The sequence below is a fragment of the Mus musculus genome, chromosome 11 (genome assembly GCF_000001635.26).
Source record: "Mus musculus strain C57BL/6J chromosome 11, GRCm38.p6 C57BL/6J".
NCBI lineage: Eukaryota > Metazoa > Chordata > Mammalia > Rodentia > Muridae > Mus > Mus musculus.
Genome location: NC_000077.6, coordinates 86231479 through 86246071, shown reverse-complemented (window position 1 = coordinate 86246071; position 14593 = coordinate 86231479). Strand labels below are relative to the sequence as shown.

Below are 14593 nucleotides of genomic sequence, written 5' to 3'. Positions count from 1 at the left end.
TGTTTATTTATTGTTTGTTTGTAAGCTTGCTTGCTTGTTTTTTGAGACAGGGTTTTTCTCTTTGGTCCTGGCTGTCCTGAAACTCACTCTGTAGACCAGGTTGGCCTATAAATCACAGAGATCACCTTGCCTGTGCCCCCCCCCCCACCCCCTGAGTGCTGGGATTAAAGGTGTGCGCCACCATCCCCCAGCTCCACCACTTTGAACACCTTTTTAGTGCTTCTGAGTAGAATTTGCTAGTGTAGAGTGACTTTTAACAGTTCAGGTTGAAAGAGGGCAGCCTGTGTATGGGTTAGAAACTAGTTTTGTGCCAAGGTATCACATCATTCTACATTCCAGACTTATTTTCTTTATAGTCCACTGCTTTGCTTTTTAAAAGTAAAGGGAACGCACATGTATCGTGTGACGGGCATATGGCTGTGTGCTGAGCAGTCAGTATGCTCTTCCTGTTCTCCTAGCCCTTTGTGCACCACACATGTTTCTTCTTGGAATTTAACATTGCTGTTCAGGCATGTTTATTATACTTTCCTTAACAGCAGTCTTAAAAATACTAAGCACCGATTACAGTTATCTGCCCCATACGTGGCTACGGAAATGTCTCTCTGGAGTTTAGCATTCCGTTCTTGTGTATGATCTTTCTTTGTTCATTGGCTTCTTAGTAAGCATTGAGTGCTTGCCACTTGTCAGGAACAGTATTAGACTTGAAGAGTGAGTGACGACTAAAGTATCCCTGCCTGGAGAGCTGGGCTGGGGTGCTGCCTCTGAGGTACAGACTCTCAGTCATGGTGTCTCTAAAGGCACGTAATACCACTGTTTATTTCCTTGTCAAGAAGGAACTTGGGGTTCAGAGAGGTTACCTGATGTACCATGCAGCGCGTAATTAGTGGGAGAACTAGAGCTTAGGACGGAGGTTTGCAGGTTCTCCAAACACGTGCTTGCTGTTGGGCTGCCTTAGGCATTGGAAGTACAGTGTAGGTGCTGGGAATCGAACCCAAGTCCTCTGCAAGAGCAACTGCTCTTACTTAACCCCTGAGCCATCTTGGAAGTCTTACTTTGAATTTTTTAAACAAGTTTTTATTCTGTACCCCGGCAGTATTGGAACTTGCCATGTAGACTGCCTGGCCTTCAGCAGCTCCCCTGCCTCTGTCTCCAGAGTGATGAGATTTACAAGAGTGGACTTCCACACTCAGCCCAAGCACTTTTAATTGCTCTTCACAACCTAATTAGTACTAAGTTAGCCTTACCTCTGCAATCAGTGCAAACTGGGGTGAGTAGAGGAATACATTTTGAGTCTTCTTGACTTGTTAAAATAGAACTGCAGTTAGAACAGGCTCCTCATGTTGGGTCAACTGTAAGTGCTCATGTGACAAGATCCATTCAGCTTCCTTTTAATGCAGTAACCGCTCCATGCTCTCTTCCTTTGCCGATTACGCTTCTTACAGAGAAAACGGGAGACCAGTGGTTCCGTGCTTTGGCAGATGAGAAGGCAGCTGCTTCTGGAGTTGATGGGCATTCTTCCTACAGTGAGGAGTACCCGTATTGTGGAGGAAGCCGATGTGGAGATGGAACCTACCGTGTCGGTGTACTCGGGGCTGAAGGAAGAGCACGTCGTGAAAGCCAGTGCACTCTTACGTCTGTACTGTGCCTTGATGGGAATTGCTGGACTCAAGTACTCAATCTGATATTTCCTTCTTTATCTTTTTCTTCTTGGTTCTCATCTCACAGAAGTGAACCAAAGGCCTTTATTAAGAGGGTTCAGGTCTTAATTTTACTAGCTTATATCAAGATTGAAGGTATTAAAGCCAGCTGTCATTAAGGAATATTTTGATCTAATGTGGTCTGGTTACAAATAGAATTATGCAAATATCAGAGGGACAAGAGTAGTTTCTAAGTTTTTAATCCCAGTGTATAAAGGTCCTGTGATTTTACCACACTTAAGAAGATACCCCTGAGTGACCTGTGAGCGATCCACTCCTGTCCTGAGCCCCAGTTGAAGGAAACCCTTTAGACTTGACAGGAACACAAGGTTTCTAAGTTACTGTACCAAATCCTTTGGAATAATGACCTCAGCTGGTATCTGAGCATTCCTGTGTGTATCTCCCCTCATGTGCTTTTCAGGTCTGACAGTTTAGGTAAGCAAATGCTGGCCCATCAGTTTGGTTCAAATTTAAGTCATTTACAATCCATTAACCCCATAATTGTATAAAGTGCAAATTGCTGTGAACTCTTTAGGACACATGGCTACACATAAGTAATATGTGCTCGTCACGTCTAGGACCATTGCTATTACTTCCTTGGAAGTTTGTTGATCACAGAACCCTGATTATTGATTTGGTTTTTGCACAGACAACAAAGTAATTCCACTTCCCATTCTCTGTGGTAAATCATATGCCGTGTAAAAAGGAGACAACTGAAAACGGAGAATTGACCAATAAAGATGAAGGGGTTGGGGATGGGGTAATGACTCAGGGGTAAGAATGCTCACTCTAGGTCTGGAGAGATGACTCAGTGGTTAAGAGCACTGGCTATTCTTCCAGAGGTCCTGAGTTCAATTTCCAGCAACCACCTGGTAGCTCACCACCATCTCTAATGAAATCCGATGCCCTATTCTGGTGTGTCTGAAGACAGCGACAGTGTACTCACATACATAAAATAAATGAATAAGTCACCATGTGTACATGAGAAGCAAGAGATAGAGCTTGTGGTCAGCAGGCCTAGTGGGGGCAGCTAGCTTCTGCCCGAGGCAGTAAGACAGAGCCCCTTGCTCTGCCCCTGCATGCTTACCCAGACATGAACACCCATGCCTTCGTGTGTGCTACTCACCTGCAGCCCTCACCCAGCACCCAGCATACCACATGCCTATGCACGTGCACACACACACACACACACAAAGTAAGTATAAGGAGTTGGATGTAGTTTTGTTACAGTGCGGTTAAAAAGTTTGCATGTGAAGGGTTAAAATGTTGGAACATTTGATTGTTTTCTTACTGAACTAAAAACAAGCAAAGAAACAAATTGTGTTTACCCTTTCAGACCAACTGAAGAAGAAGCTGAGCAGTTGCTGCAGCTGATGACCAGCCGACCTCCTGCCACGCCGGCCGGGGTTCGCTTTGTTTCCCTCTCCTTCTGTATGCTGCTGGCCTTCTCCACACTCGTCAGGTACCGTGCTCTACAAGTCACTCCGCCTTCCCAAATGGGCTCTTATCTACTTATCTAATTGTTCATGTACGGACGAGCGTGTAGTGTAGGTAGCATGTTCGCCTAGAAGGAGTGTTACTACCAATAAGGGTGTATAAATAGCATATTATTAAAAGTTTACCACAGAAACTGGCCAATATAAGGGAATCAGTATCTACTAATGCGAGCCATTTTATTAGTCTTTGTCAATGTTTCTTCTGAACATTGTTAAAGACTAGTAATTCTTTCTCTACTTTTTTCCTTCTTTTAGTTCTTGAGTTGTTTTACTAGTACTTGTAAAATTTTTTTTAAATTTCTTTTTCTTTTTTTTTTTTGGAGACAGGATTTCTCTGTATAGTCCTGGCTGTCCTGGAACTCACTTTGTAGACCACGCTGGCCTTGAACTCAGAAATCCTCCTGCCTCTGCCTCCCGAGTGCTGGGATTAAAGGCGTGCACCACCACCCCAGCTTAAAAATTTTTTACTTGTTTATTTATTTCTTACTTGTTTATTTTTTATTATTTGTTTAGTTAGCACATTATTTGATTGTGTGAGTGTGTGTGTGTGTGTGTGTGTGTGTGTGTGTGTGTGTGTGTATGTACACGCGTATGTGCTATGGTGCATGTGTGGAAGTCAAAGAACAACTTGCGGAACTCACTTCTTCTACCATATGGGCTTCAAGGATTGAACTCTGGTTATCAGGTTTGGCTGCAGTTTTGTTTTGAATTTTCTTGGTGTTCTGTGTAGCAATAATTCAACTCCAAACTGCAAAACTAAATCTTGCTGGTTGTGGTGTTTCATGCCTCTAATCCCAACCCACAAGAGACCAAGGCAAGAGGACTGCCATGTGTTTGAGTCTAGCCTAAGCTGCAAAGTAAGACCTTGTCTCAAAATACCAAGAAGACCACTGACACACAAAACACAACAACAAAGAAACAAGATGCAGCTAAATCTCCTCTGGATCTGCCCTGATTCATTACACAGTTTATTGGTTTAATCTTTTTCAGAAATCTTGCCCAGAGCAGTGTTGTCTGCTCCAGTCTTGGCTGGGTCCCTCTGTACCTGGTATTCTACAGCTGTATACAAGACTAGTTTTTCATTTTGAATCTTTAGAAAGCAGTCATGTGGGAGGTAAATTCTTCAGAGCAGGGGTGCATTTCTGAAAATGCCAACATTCTGACATTTGGATAATGGTTTGATGGCATGTAGAATTCTAAGCGGGAAATAATTTGAGGATTTTGAAAGTGTGTCCATTTCCTTGTCTTCTAACTTCTTGCTTTGTTGTCATTGTCCAAAGTCATTCCAGTTCCTTGTCCCTTTGTGTGGCCTCTTCTATCACTGTGCAGACATGTAGGCTTGGCTCTTTCTCACATGGTTTCAGAAGTTTTAGATAATATTTGGTCTCTCTTTTTTTTTTTCTTCGAGACAGGGCTTCCATGTATATCCCTGGCTGTCCTGGAACTCACTTTGTAGACCAGGCTGGCCTCGAACTCAGAAATATGCCTGCCTTTGCCTCCCAAATGCTGGGATTAAAGGCGTGCGCAACCACTGCCCAGCTTCTTTTTGTTGTTTTGTTTGTTTATTTGAGACAATCTTTCTGGCTGGCCTGGAATTGACTGTAGTACCCTTGCCGCAGCCCTCCAATGCTGGGATTACATTGCATTACACAGCCTTGTCATACCCTGCCCCAGTTCATATTGATCTATCACTGGAGGTGTCCAGTGGGTCCTTTCCAGCTGGAAACCAATGCTTCAGTTGTAGGAGATGTTCCCACACTGCCGTGCTGCTAGTGTCTTCCCCTGGGGTCTCCTTGTCTCAGTCCTTTTGTGAATCTTTCAGAGCAACCAACCACTGGATTTTCTTATCTCAGTGCTTTGCTCCTTCTTTTTGAAAACCACCATAAACCATAACAACAAATGCACTGTCCACTCGATGTAGCTCAGGGTTCCTTGCGTGTTAGCCGTTATCCCGCTATGGCCGCAGCCCGTTCCATGTGTTTTCACCTCTGCAGACAGACGCTGTGCCTCTCGGGCTGTCTGTACTGCAGCTTAATTCCCAAGAGCTCTCTTTTTTGTCCTTTTATTCCTTCCTTTACTTAATTTTTTTGTTGTTGTTATTCAATTTTTGTAGATGATCTTGTCTGGAACTTACTGTATTGTTAAGATTGTCCTTCAACTCCTAGTTTTGCAGCTTCCATCTCCCATGTTTTAAGGTAGCTCGTTTGTTGACTTAGTTCTGGTACTGAACTTGCTTTGTTACAGTAGCCCTTGCTTCATTGAAGGCTACTCATTTTCCCTAAGGCCTTTTGTTAAGGAGTTTTTATTGCATTTATTTTGTGTGTACATGTGTATGTATGTGGCCATGCATGTGCCCTGCACGTGTGTAGAGTTCTGCCAATGACTTGTGGGAGTCAGTTCTTCCCTCACACGGGTCCCAGGTATCAAACTCGGGGTTTTTTTTTGTTTTGTTTTTTTGTTTTAACCTTCTGAGCCTTTTCACCAACCTAGAAATTTCTTTTAATGAAATTATAGTGCTGTTCAGGAAAGTATAATGTTAGTAAAATTAAATATAAGTATTATGTGATAACTGTATGCGTCAGGGTTTTCCGCCAGGCTTTTGTAACCATTACCTCTAGTCCTCGTTTTCTTGAGGTGCCATGTGTGTTTGGTAGGAGGACTACAGGTCAGAAGGATAAACTTAGGTTTCAGATCACACCCTCAGAACTGCAGAGATGGGATTCTCACTGGGTCTGGCAGGCCTCTAGGCACCCTCCATTATAGTGCTGTCTTGCCTTAGTGGAATGACTGAAAAATAATTGAGCACAATATTATATTAGGTATAGGAATAAATGGCCTTTTAGATTTTCTCAGCTTAGTGAGAAAAGCACACTGTTCAGTTGTTTTCTGTTTTCCCTGCGGTGAGGTGGAAGAGAGCCGTGACATTTTTACACAAGTTAAAGTCAGAGTGCCTTTTGAGTTTTAGATACAATGATTGTTCTCAAGAAGTCAGTACTGCTGTCGGGTCAGTGAGGTGACTTAGTGGGTAAAGGCACTCACTCTGGCCTTTAGCAAGCCTGATAACTGAGTTGGATCCCCTGGACTTACATGGTGAAGGGGAGAACTGATTCCTGCCAGTTGACCTCTGACCTCTACACACATGTCATGCTATATACACTCTCACAAAATAAATAAGTAAATGAAGGAAAAAGAAAAACTTAGAAACTGTTATTACTGTTACATTTTTATAACCATTTAAAATATGGTGAGCTCATATTCTTAGTTTTTATGATTAGTAATAATTTCTGACTAAAATTTAAAATTCTTAAAATTCTACCCAAGATATTTCCATAAATTAAATTTGAATTAAAAGATGCATTAATTTGTTAGATTTTAGAACTTGGTTTCTGAATTTTTAGTGCTTAAGGAGTTTTTTTTTTGTTTTGTTTTGTTTTTGTTTTTTTTTTTTTTTACTCGTTTTTGTTCTTTTGAAACAGGGTCTTACCATGTAGACCAGGCTAGTTTTGAAGTCATAGAGACCTGCTTTCCTCTGTCTCTCACCAAACGTGATGCTTATGCTTTAACTTTAGATCTTTAAAATCTTTCCTATAGGAAGTAACTGGTTAGCGTTCTTAATATAGTTCTTTTAACATTTTAATCCCAGAGACCTTCCTTTGTTTTTCCAAGGAATAAGAGGGAATGCCACTCTCTTCAATTTACAAATATATAGAATTGAGGAGGTTTTGACAGTTCAGGTTGATGAAGGCAAAGTCTCCATCTTTGAGTTCTCATCTTGTTTGTAGTTAGTAGTCAAATTCAGCAAACCATTAATTTGAGTTGGTATTTCAAAGTAGAGAAGAAAAAAACCTCCTAGGAAAAATAATTTCAGGGCTGGAGAGATGGCTCAGGGGTAATAACAGTTCATGCTCTTGCAGAGGCCCTGGGTTCAGTTCCCAGCACCAACACAGTGGCTCAGAAGCATCCGAAACACTAGTTCCAGGGGATCTGAGGGCAGCAGGCATGCACATGGTACAAACAGGCAATATTCTTGTACATACCAAATAAGAATAAATAAGTCTTTAAGAATGAGGAAAAGCTGGGTGCTAGTGAGATGGCTCAGCTGGTAAGAGCACCGACTGCCCTTCCGAAGGGCCTGAGTTCAAATCCCAGCAACCACATGGTGGCTCACAACCATCGGTAATGAGATCTGATGCCCTCTTCTGGTGTGTCTGAAGACAGCTACAGTGTACTTACAAATAACAATAAATAGATCTTAAAAAAAAAAAAAAAAAGAATGAGGAAAAGTGTCTTTCAGCGTGTTGTCGCCACGCTCTGGTGACGTGGTGCCATGGTGTCTCTGCAGCACGCCGGAGCAGGAGCAGCTGATGGTGCTGTGGCTCAGCTGGATGATCAAGGAAGAGGCGTACTTTGAGAGGTAGGGCAAGCAGCCATTGTTCCTCTCAGTTGAGAAAGCTTTTCTTACTTATTCCTCCTTGGAACTCATAGCTTTTCTTCTGTTTTAACAGTACATCAGGTGTCTCTGCTTCTTTTGGGGAGATGTTGCTATTGGTGGCCATGTATTTCCATAGCAACCAGCTTAGTGCTATCATTGACTTAGTCTGCTCCACTTTGGGGATGAAGGTAATTGTTAATTATCTTTTTTTCTGAAAGAAACTGTGTCTATGCTAGTTATAGTATATAACTATAATATAACTATATATACATATATACATAAAGCTAGTATATCTATAATGTTATAGTATAAAATAAATACATTGTGTTCATTTAAGTAGTTTTAGTTGTTTGCTAGTTTGAAATTTTACACAGGAATTCCTAGAAAAATAGGAATTGCATTTATTCAAATTTTGTGTATGTATGGGTGTCTGTGTGGGCATGTGTACATGTGTGTAGCTGCCCACAGAAGCCAGAAGAGGGAGTGGGAGACCCAGCTGCCAGAGTCTGGGTAACCTGACAAGGATGCCGTTTCTCCAGGCTTCTCTTTAGTTGTTGCTGTTTGAGACAGGCTGGCCTGAAATCTATGCTGGCCTCAATGGTTTTTTGTTTTTTGTTTTTTAAATCTCCTGTGTAGATTTTCTAATTTATTCTAAACCTTAGATGAATACTTATATAAATGTAAACACAGATAGTCACACAGCTCTATCCTCAAACACTTAGTTTATTTAAGATAAAACTGTGGCCAAAGTTACTTAATAAGTGAGAATTTGCCAAGTGTTTATGAGTTCTATCATAGTATTTTTTATAGAGATGTTTCCAGTTTCACTGTTCACATTAATGCATCAGAGCCCTTGGTTTCATAAAGTCTTACCATGCCTTGACAACTCCATTCTTTATAACTTTTGGTTTTTAACTTATTTATATACTTATTTATCGAGACAAGGTAACCATAGAGATCTGTCAGCCTCTGCCTCTGCTTCCTGAGAGCTGGGATTAAAGGCGCATACCACCGTGCCTGGCCTGCAAATTTGGCGAAGAATGGTCCCTCTTTTTTATATTTTACTGATTATTAGTAAAACTAGTTATTCCGTTCTTTTGTTTGTTTGTTTTTGTTTTGTTTCTTTTAGAGGAGGTTTTGTTTTGTAGCCTGGAGTGGCTCACACTTTTATGTGATTCCCCTGCCTTTTCACAGGACTGCTGGGCTGTAGATGTGAGTCATCACACTCAGCTTTCCAGACTTTATTCTGGCTCATTTGTGGCTTTATGCTTTGCATTGAAATCTTTTTTTCTCAGTACTAAAGTACAACATCGGGCTTCACTTGTGCTAGCCAAGCACCCTTGCACTGTATGTACTTCAGGTCTGCACCGACTTTAAGTTGGTCCATTTGAAGTACAGTTGTCTGTGTAGAGTCATGTGTGTAAAATGTGTGTGTGAGCTATTTTTTTTTTTTTTTTTGGTCTCCATTTATTGGATAAACCTTTTCTACTCACTAACTTAAGACGCCAATAGTTAGTACAATTTATTAAGTAATTTTAAAGTATTTTTTTTGATAAGAGGTTTCATTATATTGCCCAGGTTGCTCCTGATCTCCTGGGTTCTAGTGACCCACCAGCCTCAGCCTCCCAAGTGCGCATGTGTGCACTGCTTTTACTAAGTATGCTTTATGTTGGTTCTACTTCAGTGTCTTAATGTCAGGCTTGAGAGGTCACTTATGAGAGGAAATTTAAGTTTCCAACATTAATATTGTACATCATACCATTTTGGGTAATAAATTCATGAGAATAAACATACTTCATACGGTTTTACATGCTACCGAAATTCTCTTAACTGTTTTAGATTGTGATTAAGCCAAGCTCCTTAAGCAGGATGAAGACCATCTTCACACAGGAGATCTTTACAGAGCAGGTACTTCCTTCTGTCCTTAGCTCCTCACTAAACTACTTAGAAGAATAAAGTAAGTCTTTTTTTATCACTTTCAATTTGTAGTGGTAATTTATTTCATCTTTAAACTATCTGTGAATAATTCATCTACCTCATTACAAAACAGTACGTTTTGAGTTGATAGATTCTTGAAAACTTTGAGTGGGTCCGTAAGAGTGTGGCTGTAGATATTGGTAATGTACTCTGTGGGTTAATGATTTGAATTGCTCTTGAGAAAACAGAGCCCTGGGTAGCTCTTTGGGTTGTAAAGTATTTGCAGTTACAGTACAGACTAGCCTCTGGTTCCTTACTCTTTTGTTCACACTTACTTGGCTTCAGTACCCTTGTCTCTGAGTAAATCCAAGAATATTTTTCTTTTTTTCTTTTTCTTCCTTCCTTCCTTCCTTCCTTCCTTCCTTCCTTCCTTCCTTCCTTCCTTCCTTCCTTCCTTTCTTTTTGTCTGTCTGTCTGTCTGTCTTTTTTTTTTTTAAACAAATGAGGAACCTGAGGTTTAATATAGTATGAGGGCTTTCCCACAAAACCCGTAGGCCGCCATTTTCAGGAGGAAGCACCAAAGCTGGGCCCTGTGCTGTATGTCATCTGGTGGGTCTGGTCCTCTGAGGGCCTCACAAGTGGCCGGACTGCTGCTGCAACCCACTCCGACTGGAGACAGTCACTGTGCTACCACAGATTCAGCCCCAAACAAAATCAAATAGTTTTCTTTTTAGCAAAGTTATCCTAAAAGTAAAAATTCTCAAATTCATTTGCCAATTCAAATATAAATATTTCCTTCTGAGACAAGGTCTCTGGCTGGACTGGAACTTAATATCTAGTAAACCTGTAAATTCTCTGAACTTTCTGCAGTCCTGTCTCAGCATCTTGAGTGCTGGCCCAGCTCATATAACTAGTAGGAAAAAAATTAGCATCCACAGCCACCCTTCAGGACAAGTAAGAATGTAATCTTTTATTTTATACATGTAAAAATAGATTCGAAATGTAGACAAGACTTATCTAGACCCAATTAGCACAAATAATACATTTTATATTTGTTAGCACTTCTCATGTGTGTTTGTTTACTTATTTATTTTTATTGTAGTTTTTTTGGTGGTCATGGTAGAAACTGAACAATAGGCCTTTGTATGCTACACTACTGCTGTCCCACTGAGTTACACCCTTTATGTGTGTATGTGTAAAAATAAACAGAAAATTAGAGATCTTTACCAATTCCTAGGTATATACTCCTTTTTTTTGTTTCTTTTTCTTTTTTTCTTTTTTAACTGTACTGGGGATTGAACTCAGGGATCTGCACAAGCATCTTAACCCTGAGTTCTACTCCTAGCCTTAGCTGTTCAAGAGTTAAGAATCTCATTCATCCTTTCTTGTAGCTGAGACAACAGATGAGTGCTACCATATCTAATTTACTTATCACGTAGATATCATAAAAGCTTTCAGGTACAAGTCTGCAACTCTAACACTCCGGACAAAGAGACAGGAGGAGTAGGAGTTCAGGGTCAGCCTTAGCAGTATAGGGCCAGCCTGATCCACATGAGACCTTGTCTTAAAACAAAACAGAACAATTAAAACTTGTACCAGCTGATTCTCATTGTTCATCCTCGTGGACTGCATTTAAGTGTTGATGGTCTATTTGGTAGTCTATATCTTTTTTCAAGCTAATTTTGCATTTGTTATGTGTTTTAATGCTGTTGTTCTATTTCAGGTTGTCACAGCCCATGCAGTTCGAGTTCCTGTCACCAGCAACTTGAGTGCCAACATTACTGGGTTTTTGCCCATTCATTGTATTTACCAACTTCTCAGGAGTCGATCGTTTACCAAGCACAAAGTGTCAATAAAAGTATGACTTCATATTTAGATTTTAAGCTGTAACTCAGGTCTCTCCCACTAGTTCTTAGTTTGTTTACTATAGTTCTTTCCTGTGGTTTGTGTGTGCATATATATATATATATATATATATATATATATATATATATACATATATATGTATATATATGCCAGCACCCACATGGCAGCTCACAACTGTGTGTAACTCCCAGATCTGACACCCTCACACAGACATACATTCAGGCAAAACAACAATGAATGTTAAAAAAAACAAAACCCAACTTCAATTTTTTAAAACAATTTTATAACTTGTAATGTTGTAAGCTAACTTACTAGGTAATAAGTTACTACTATAAGTAGCTAGTTACTAGTTATTTATATAGTTTATTATTTCTAAGAACTGAACTTGAGGTTCAGGGCTGGAGAGGTGGCTCAGTGGTTAAGAGCACTGGCTGCTCTTCCAGAGGATCCAGGGGTTCCACCCAACTTCAAATTTTTAAAGCAGTATTATAACTTTTTTACAAAATGTATAATATTATATTCCATATAATAGCATGCTTTTACATTTTTTGTTTGATACAAAATGTATCAAACAAATGCAAGCTGGTCTTGAACTTGAGTTGTAGCTGAGGCTCACAGTGAATTCTTGATCTTCTGCTTTTCCCATCCTAAGTGCTAAGGGTAATAGGTGCGCACTAATATGGCTGGCCCATTCTCTAAATTTTACTGTTGCTGTTTGCAAATTTGTCACCAGCATAGCCAGTGCCTAACTTATGTTTTCAGTTTTTTAATATTTGGTTATATCAAAGGGTTAAAAGGTCTCTTAATGAGAAATCTGAAATACAGAAGGTAAGTAAATGTTTTTTGAACCTGTTATAAAAGCCTTTTTTACTTAAAAAGAGCAATGAGCAGTTTATATGTGACATATCTTGTTAGGTGCCCTTTTGACGCTTTTGGCGATTTAGTGATATTAATTTTTAGCTACGTTGCATCTTTTGCTTCTTTTTGTGCTTTTATTGAGTAAGACAGTTATGGATTAAGAGTCCAGATACACACCTTGAAGTTTTGCATGTCTCCTCACCACTAGGTAAGTGGTATCCCATATTAGTTCTTTTCTAGTCTCTGGAGAAATATCCCTCTGCTGGGAAGTCTTCCATGACACACAGAGAGCTTTAGATAGAGACAGTAGGGAAGGTTCAGAAACACAGTAAACCCAGAGCCAGGCTGCTCACCGTCTTAGGCGTATCTTTCAGGAGACAGTGTTTTTGGTTAAATGATAGACTGATTAGGAAAAGAGGTGTAGTATATTTTAGCTCCCCAAACTACTGGTCAGTAGTACATTGATCTGAGGAACATGGCAAAGCTATATGTGTTCTACGGTGTTGATCTTTTTTTTTTCCAATCGCCTCAATTTTTTTCTTGTAGGACTGGATTTACAGACAGCTATGTGAAACTTCCACTCCACTCCACCCTCAGCTCCTTCCTCTGATTGATGTGTACATAAACTCCATACTCACTCCTGCGTCTAAGTCTAACCCTGAAGCCACGAACCAGCCGGTCACTGAGCAGGAGATCCTGAACCTTTTCCAGGAGGTCATCGGGGTAAATAAAACAATAGTCCTTTCACCTGTCACAGCTCGGCCTCAGTCCGTCTTTATTCCTTAGAAGTCTTATAGGTAATTCTGATTTCCAAATAAGATTCATATGTGCTATGCACACTTGCACATATGCACACATAAATGAGATTAAATTTTATTAGCTTACTAATAAAAATTATATAATAATATTAGTTCCAAGTAATTTGACAAACAGCACTTTTTGAAGATTTTATATATATATATATGTATATATATATATGTGTGTGTAAAATTTAAATATATATATAATTTAAAATGATTAAATTATATGTATCTATATATATCTGTAAATATATATCTTAAATATATAGTTTTGAGACAGTGTCTCACTTTGTAGCCTGGGTAGTCGCAAACTCATCATTTTGCTGAGTCAGCTTCCTGAATACTGGACTAACAGGCTTGCCCCACCGTGCGCAGCACAAGGAGTTGTTTTGAAGCCTCCTGTTAAAGTTTAATGGGTGCCTTGAAGATAGGTATTTGCTAAAGGCCTGTGGGATATTTCAACCTGTCCAACGTGGTGGGTGCTCTTTAGTTTCCTGGAAATTGAGAATACACCTGGATTCAATTATGGAAAGTTTGATAAAAATTTTTTTCCTCATTTTGTTAGGGAAAAATAGCAGTTTTCACAGACACAGTTTAATGTACAGGATTTTTTTTGTGAATTGTTTTCTTCATAGTAATTTCAGATAGAACTTTGATTCCTGAAAGTCTTTCAGAAGCAGCCTGGTGGGAGTACTACTGAGAAGTAGAAGCTGAAGTCTTGTGACATTTCCCCTCATCTGAAATTGAGGAGAGGATGTTTCCTTTTGCCTGTCATGCATGCCCTTCAAGGTTCAGTGAAGCTTGAAGTTGTCTCAGACTGCAGTGAACCCAGCAGTCCTGCTCTCGGTCTAGCTGGGCTGATGCAGCAGCACTGGATGATCTCTCTTATGCGCTTGCTGTTCAGTGTTTTCACCGTTTTTGTATCACCTCAGGGAGACAGCGTCCGCCTTACCCAGCGCTTCAGTATCACAGCGCAGCTTCTGGTGCTCTACTATATCCTGTCTTACGAGGAAGCTCTCCTGGCGAACACAAAGACGCTAGGTAAGCGGCACGGGGCCGAGCCTCTCCAGTAGTAACTTCCTGATAGTGAGTGGGTCAGAGCCCATCCATGGAAGTCCAGTGAATAGGCAGCAGTGAGATGCTAGGGCCTTCAGATGATTTGTATCATATCATGGGACTGAGGTAGTCTTTGGTGTTTACTTTAGTGAATCAAATTTGAGAGAGAGGAAGGCTAACTTAGAGGGTTTGGACAATGGCATAAATTAGTTTGGACATTAGATAGGTTCTCAGCAATGGAGTATAGAGGATATCAAGGAGATAGGGGTTGTAGATACCAAAGGAGATTTCAAAGAGGACTTAGTGAGGTCTGCTGTCTGAGCTCTGTTGGATGAACCTGAATGAGGAAGTAAAATGAGGACTAGTGTTCACCCAAGGGCTGCACATAGCATGTGGAGGTTAGTTTGCTGTAGAATGGTAGGATGAAGACCAAATGTAATGAATTCAGAAGGGAGCTGGAGGACCCAGTGC

At 40.3% G+C, this 14593-nt stretch overlaps 1 protein-coding gene and 1 long non-coding RNA gene across 13 annotated transcripts in view; one reads left to right on the top strand and one right to left on the bottom strand.

Annotated features, from left to right (window-relative positions):
• Brip1os (BRCA1 interacting protein C-terminal helicase 1, opposite strand) overlaps positions 1-14593 on the bottom strand; it is a 103084-nt gene that overhangs the window by 58372 nt on the left and 30119 nt on the right. The window lies entirely within an intron of this gene.
• Positions 1-14593, top strand: part of Ints2 (integrator complex subunit 2) — a 46929-nt gene that overhangs the window by 11538 nt on the left and 20798 nt on the right. For all 12 annotated transcript variants that reach the window (XR_879737.3, XM_006534180.3, XM_030246300.1 and 9 more), the window contains 8 exons: positions 1443-1669; positions 3034-3159; positions 7536-7607; positions 7699-7813; positions 9465-9533; positions 11266-11400; positions 12813-12989; positions 13999-14107. Coding sequence is in view for 11 of the 12 variants with exons in the window: in XM_006534180.3 (XP_006534243.1) it covers positions 1443-1669; positions 3034-3159; positions 7536-7607; positions 7699-7813; positions 9465-9533; positions 11266-11400; positions 12813-12989; positions 13999-14107 (1030 nt within the window). In the remaining variant the exon portion in view is untranslated. The remainder of the gene's footprint in view (positions 1-1442; positions 1670-3033; positions 3160-7535; positions 7608-7698; positions 7814-9464; positions 9534-11265; positions 11401-12812; positions 12990-13998; positions 14108-14593) is intronic.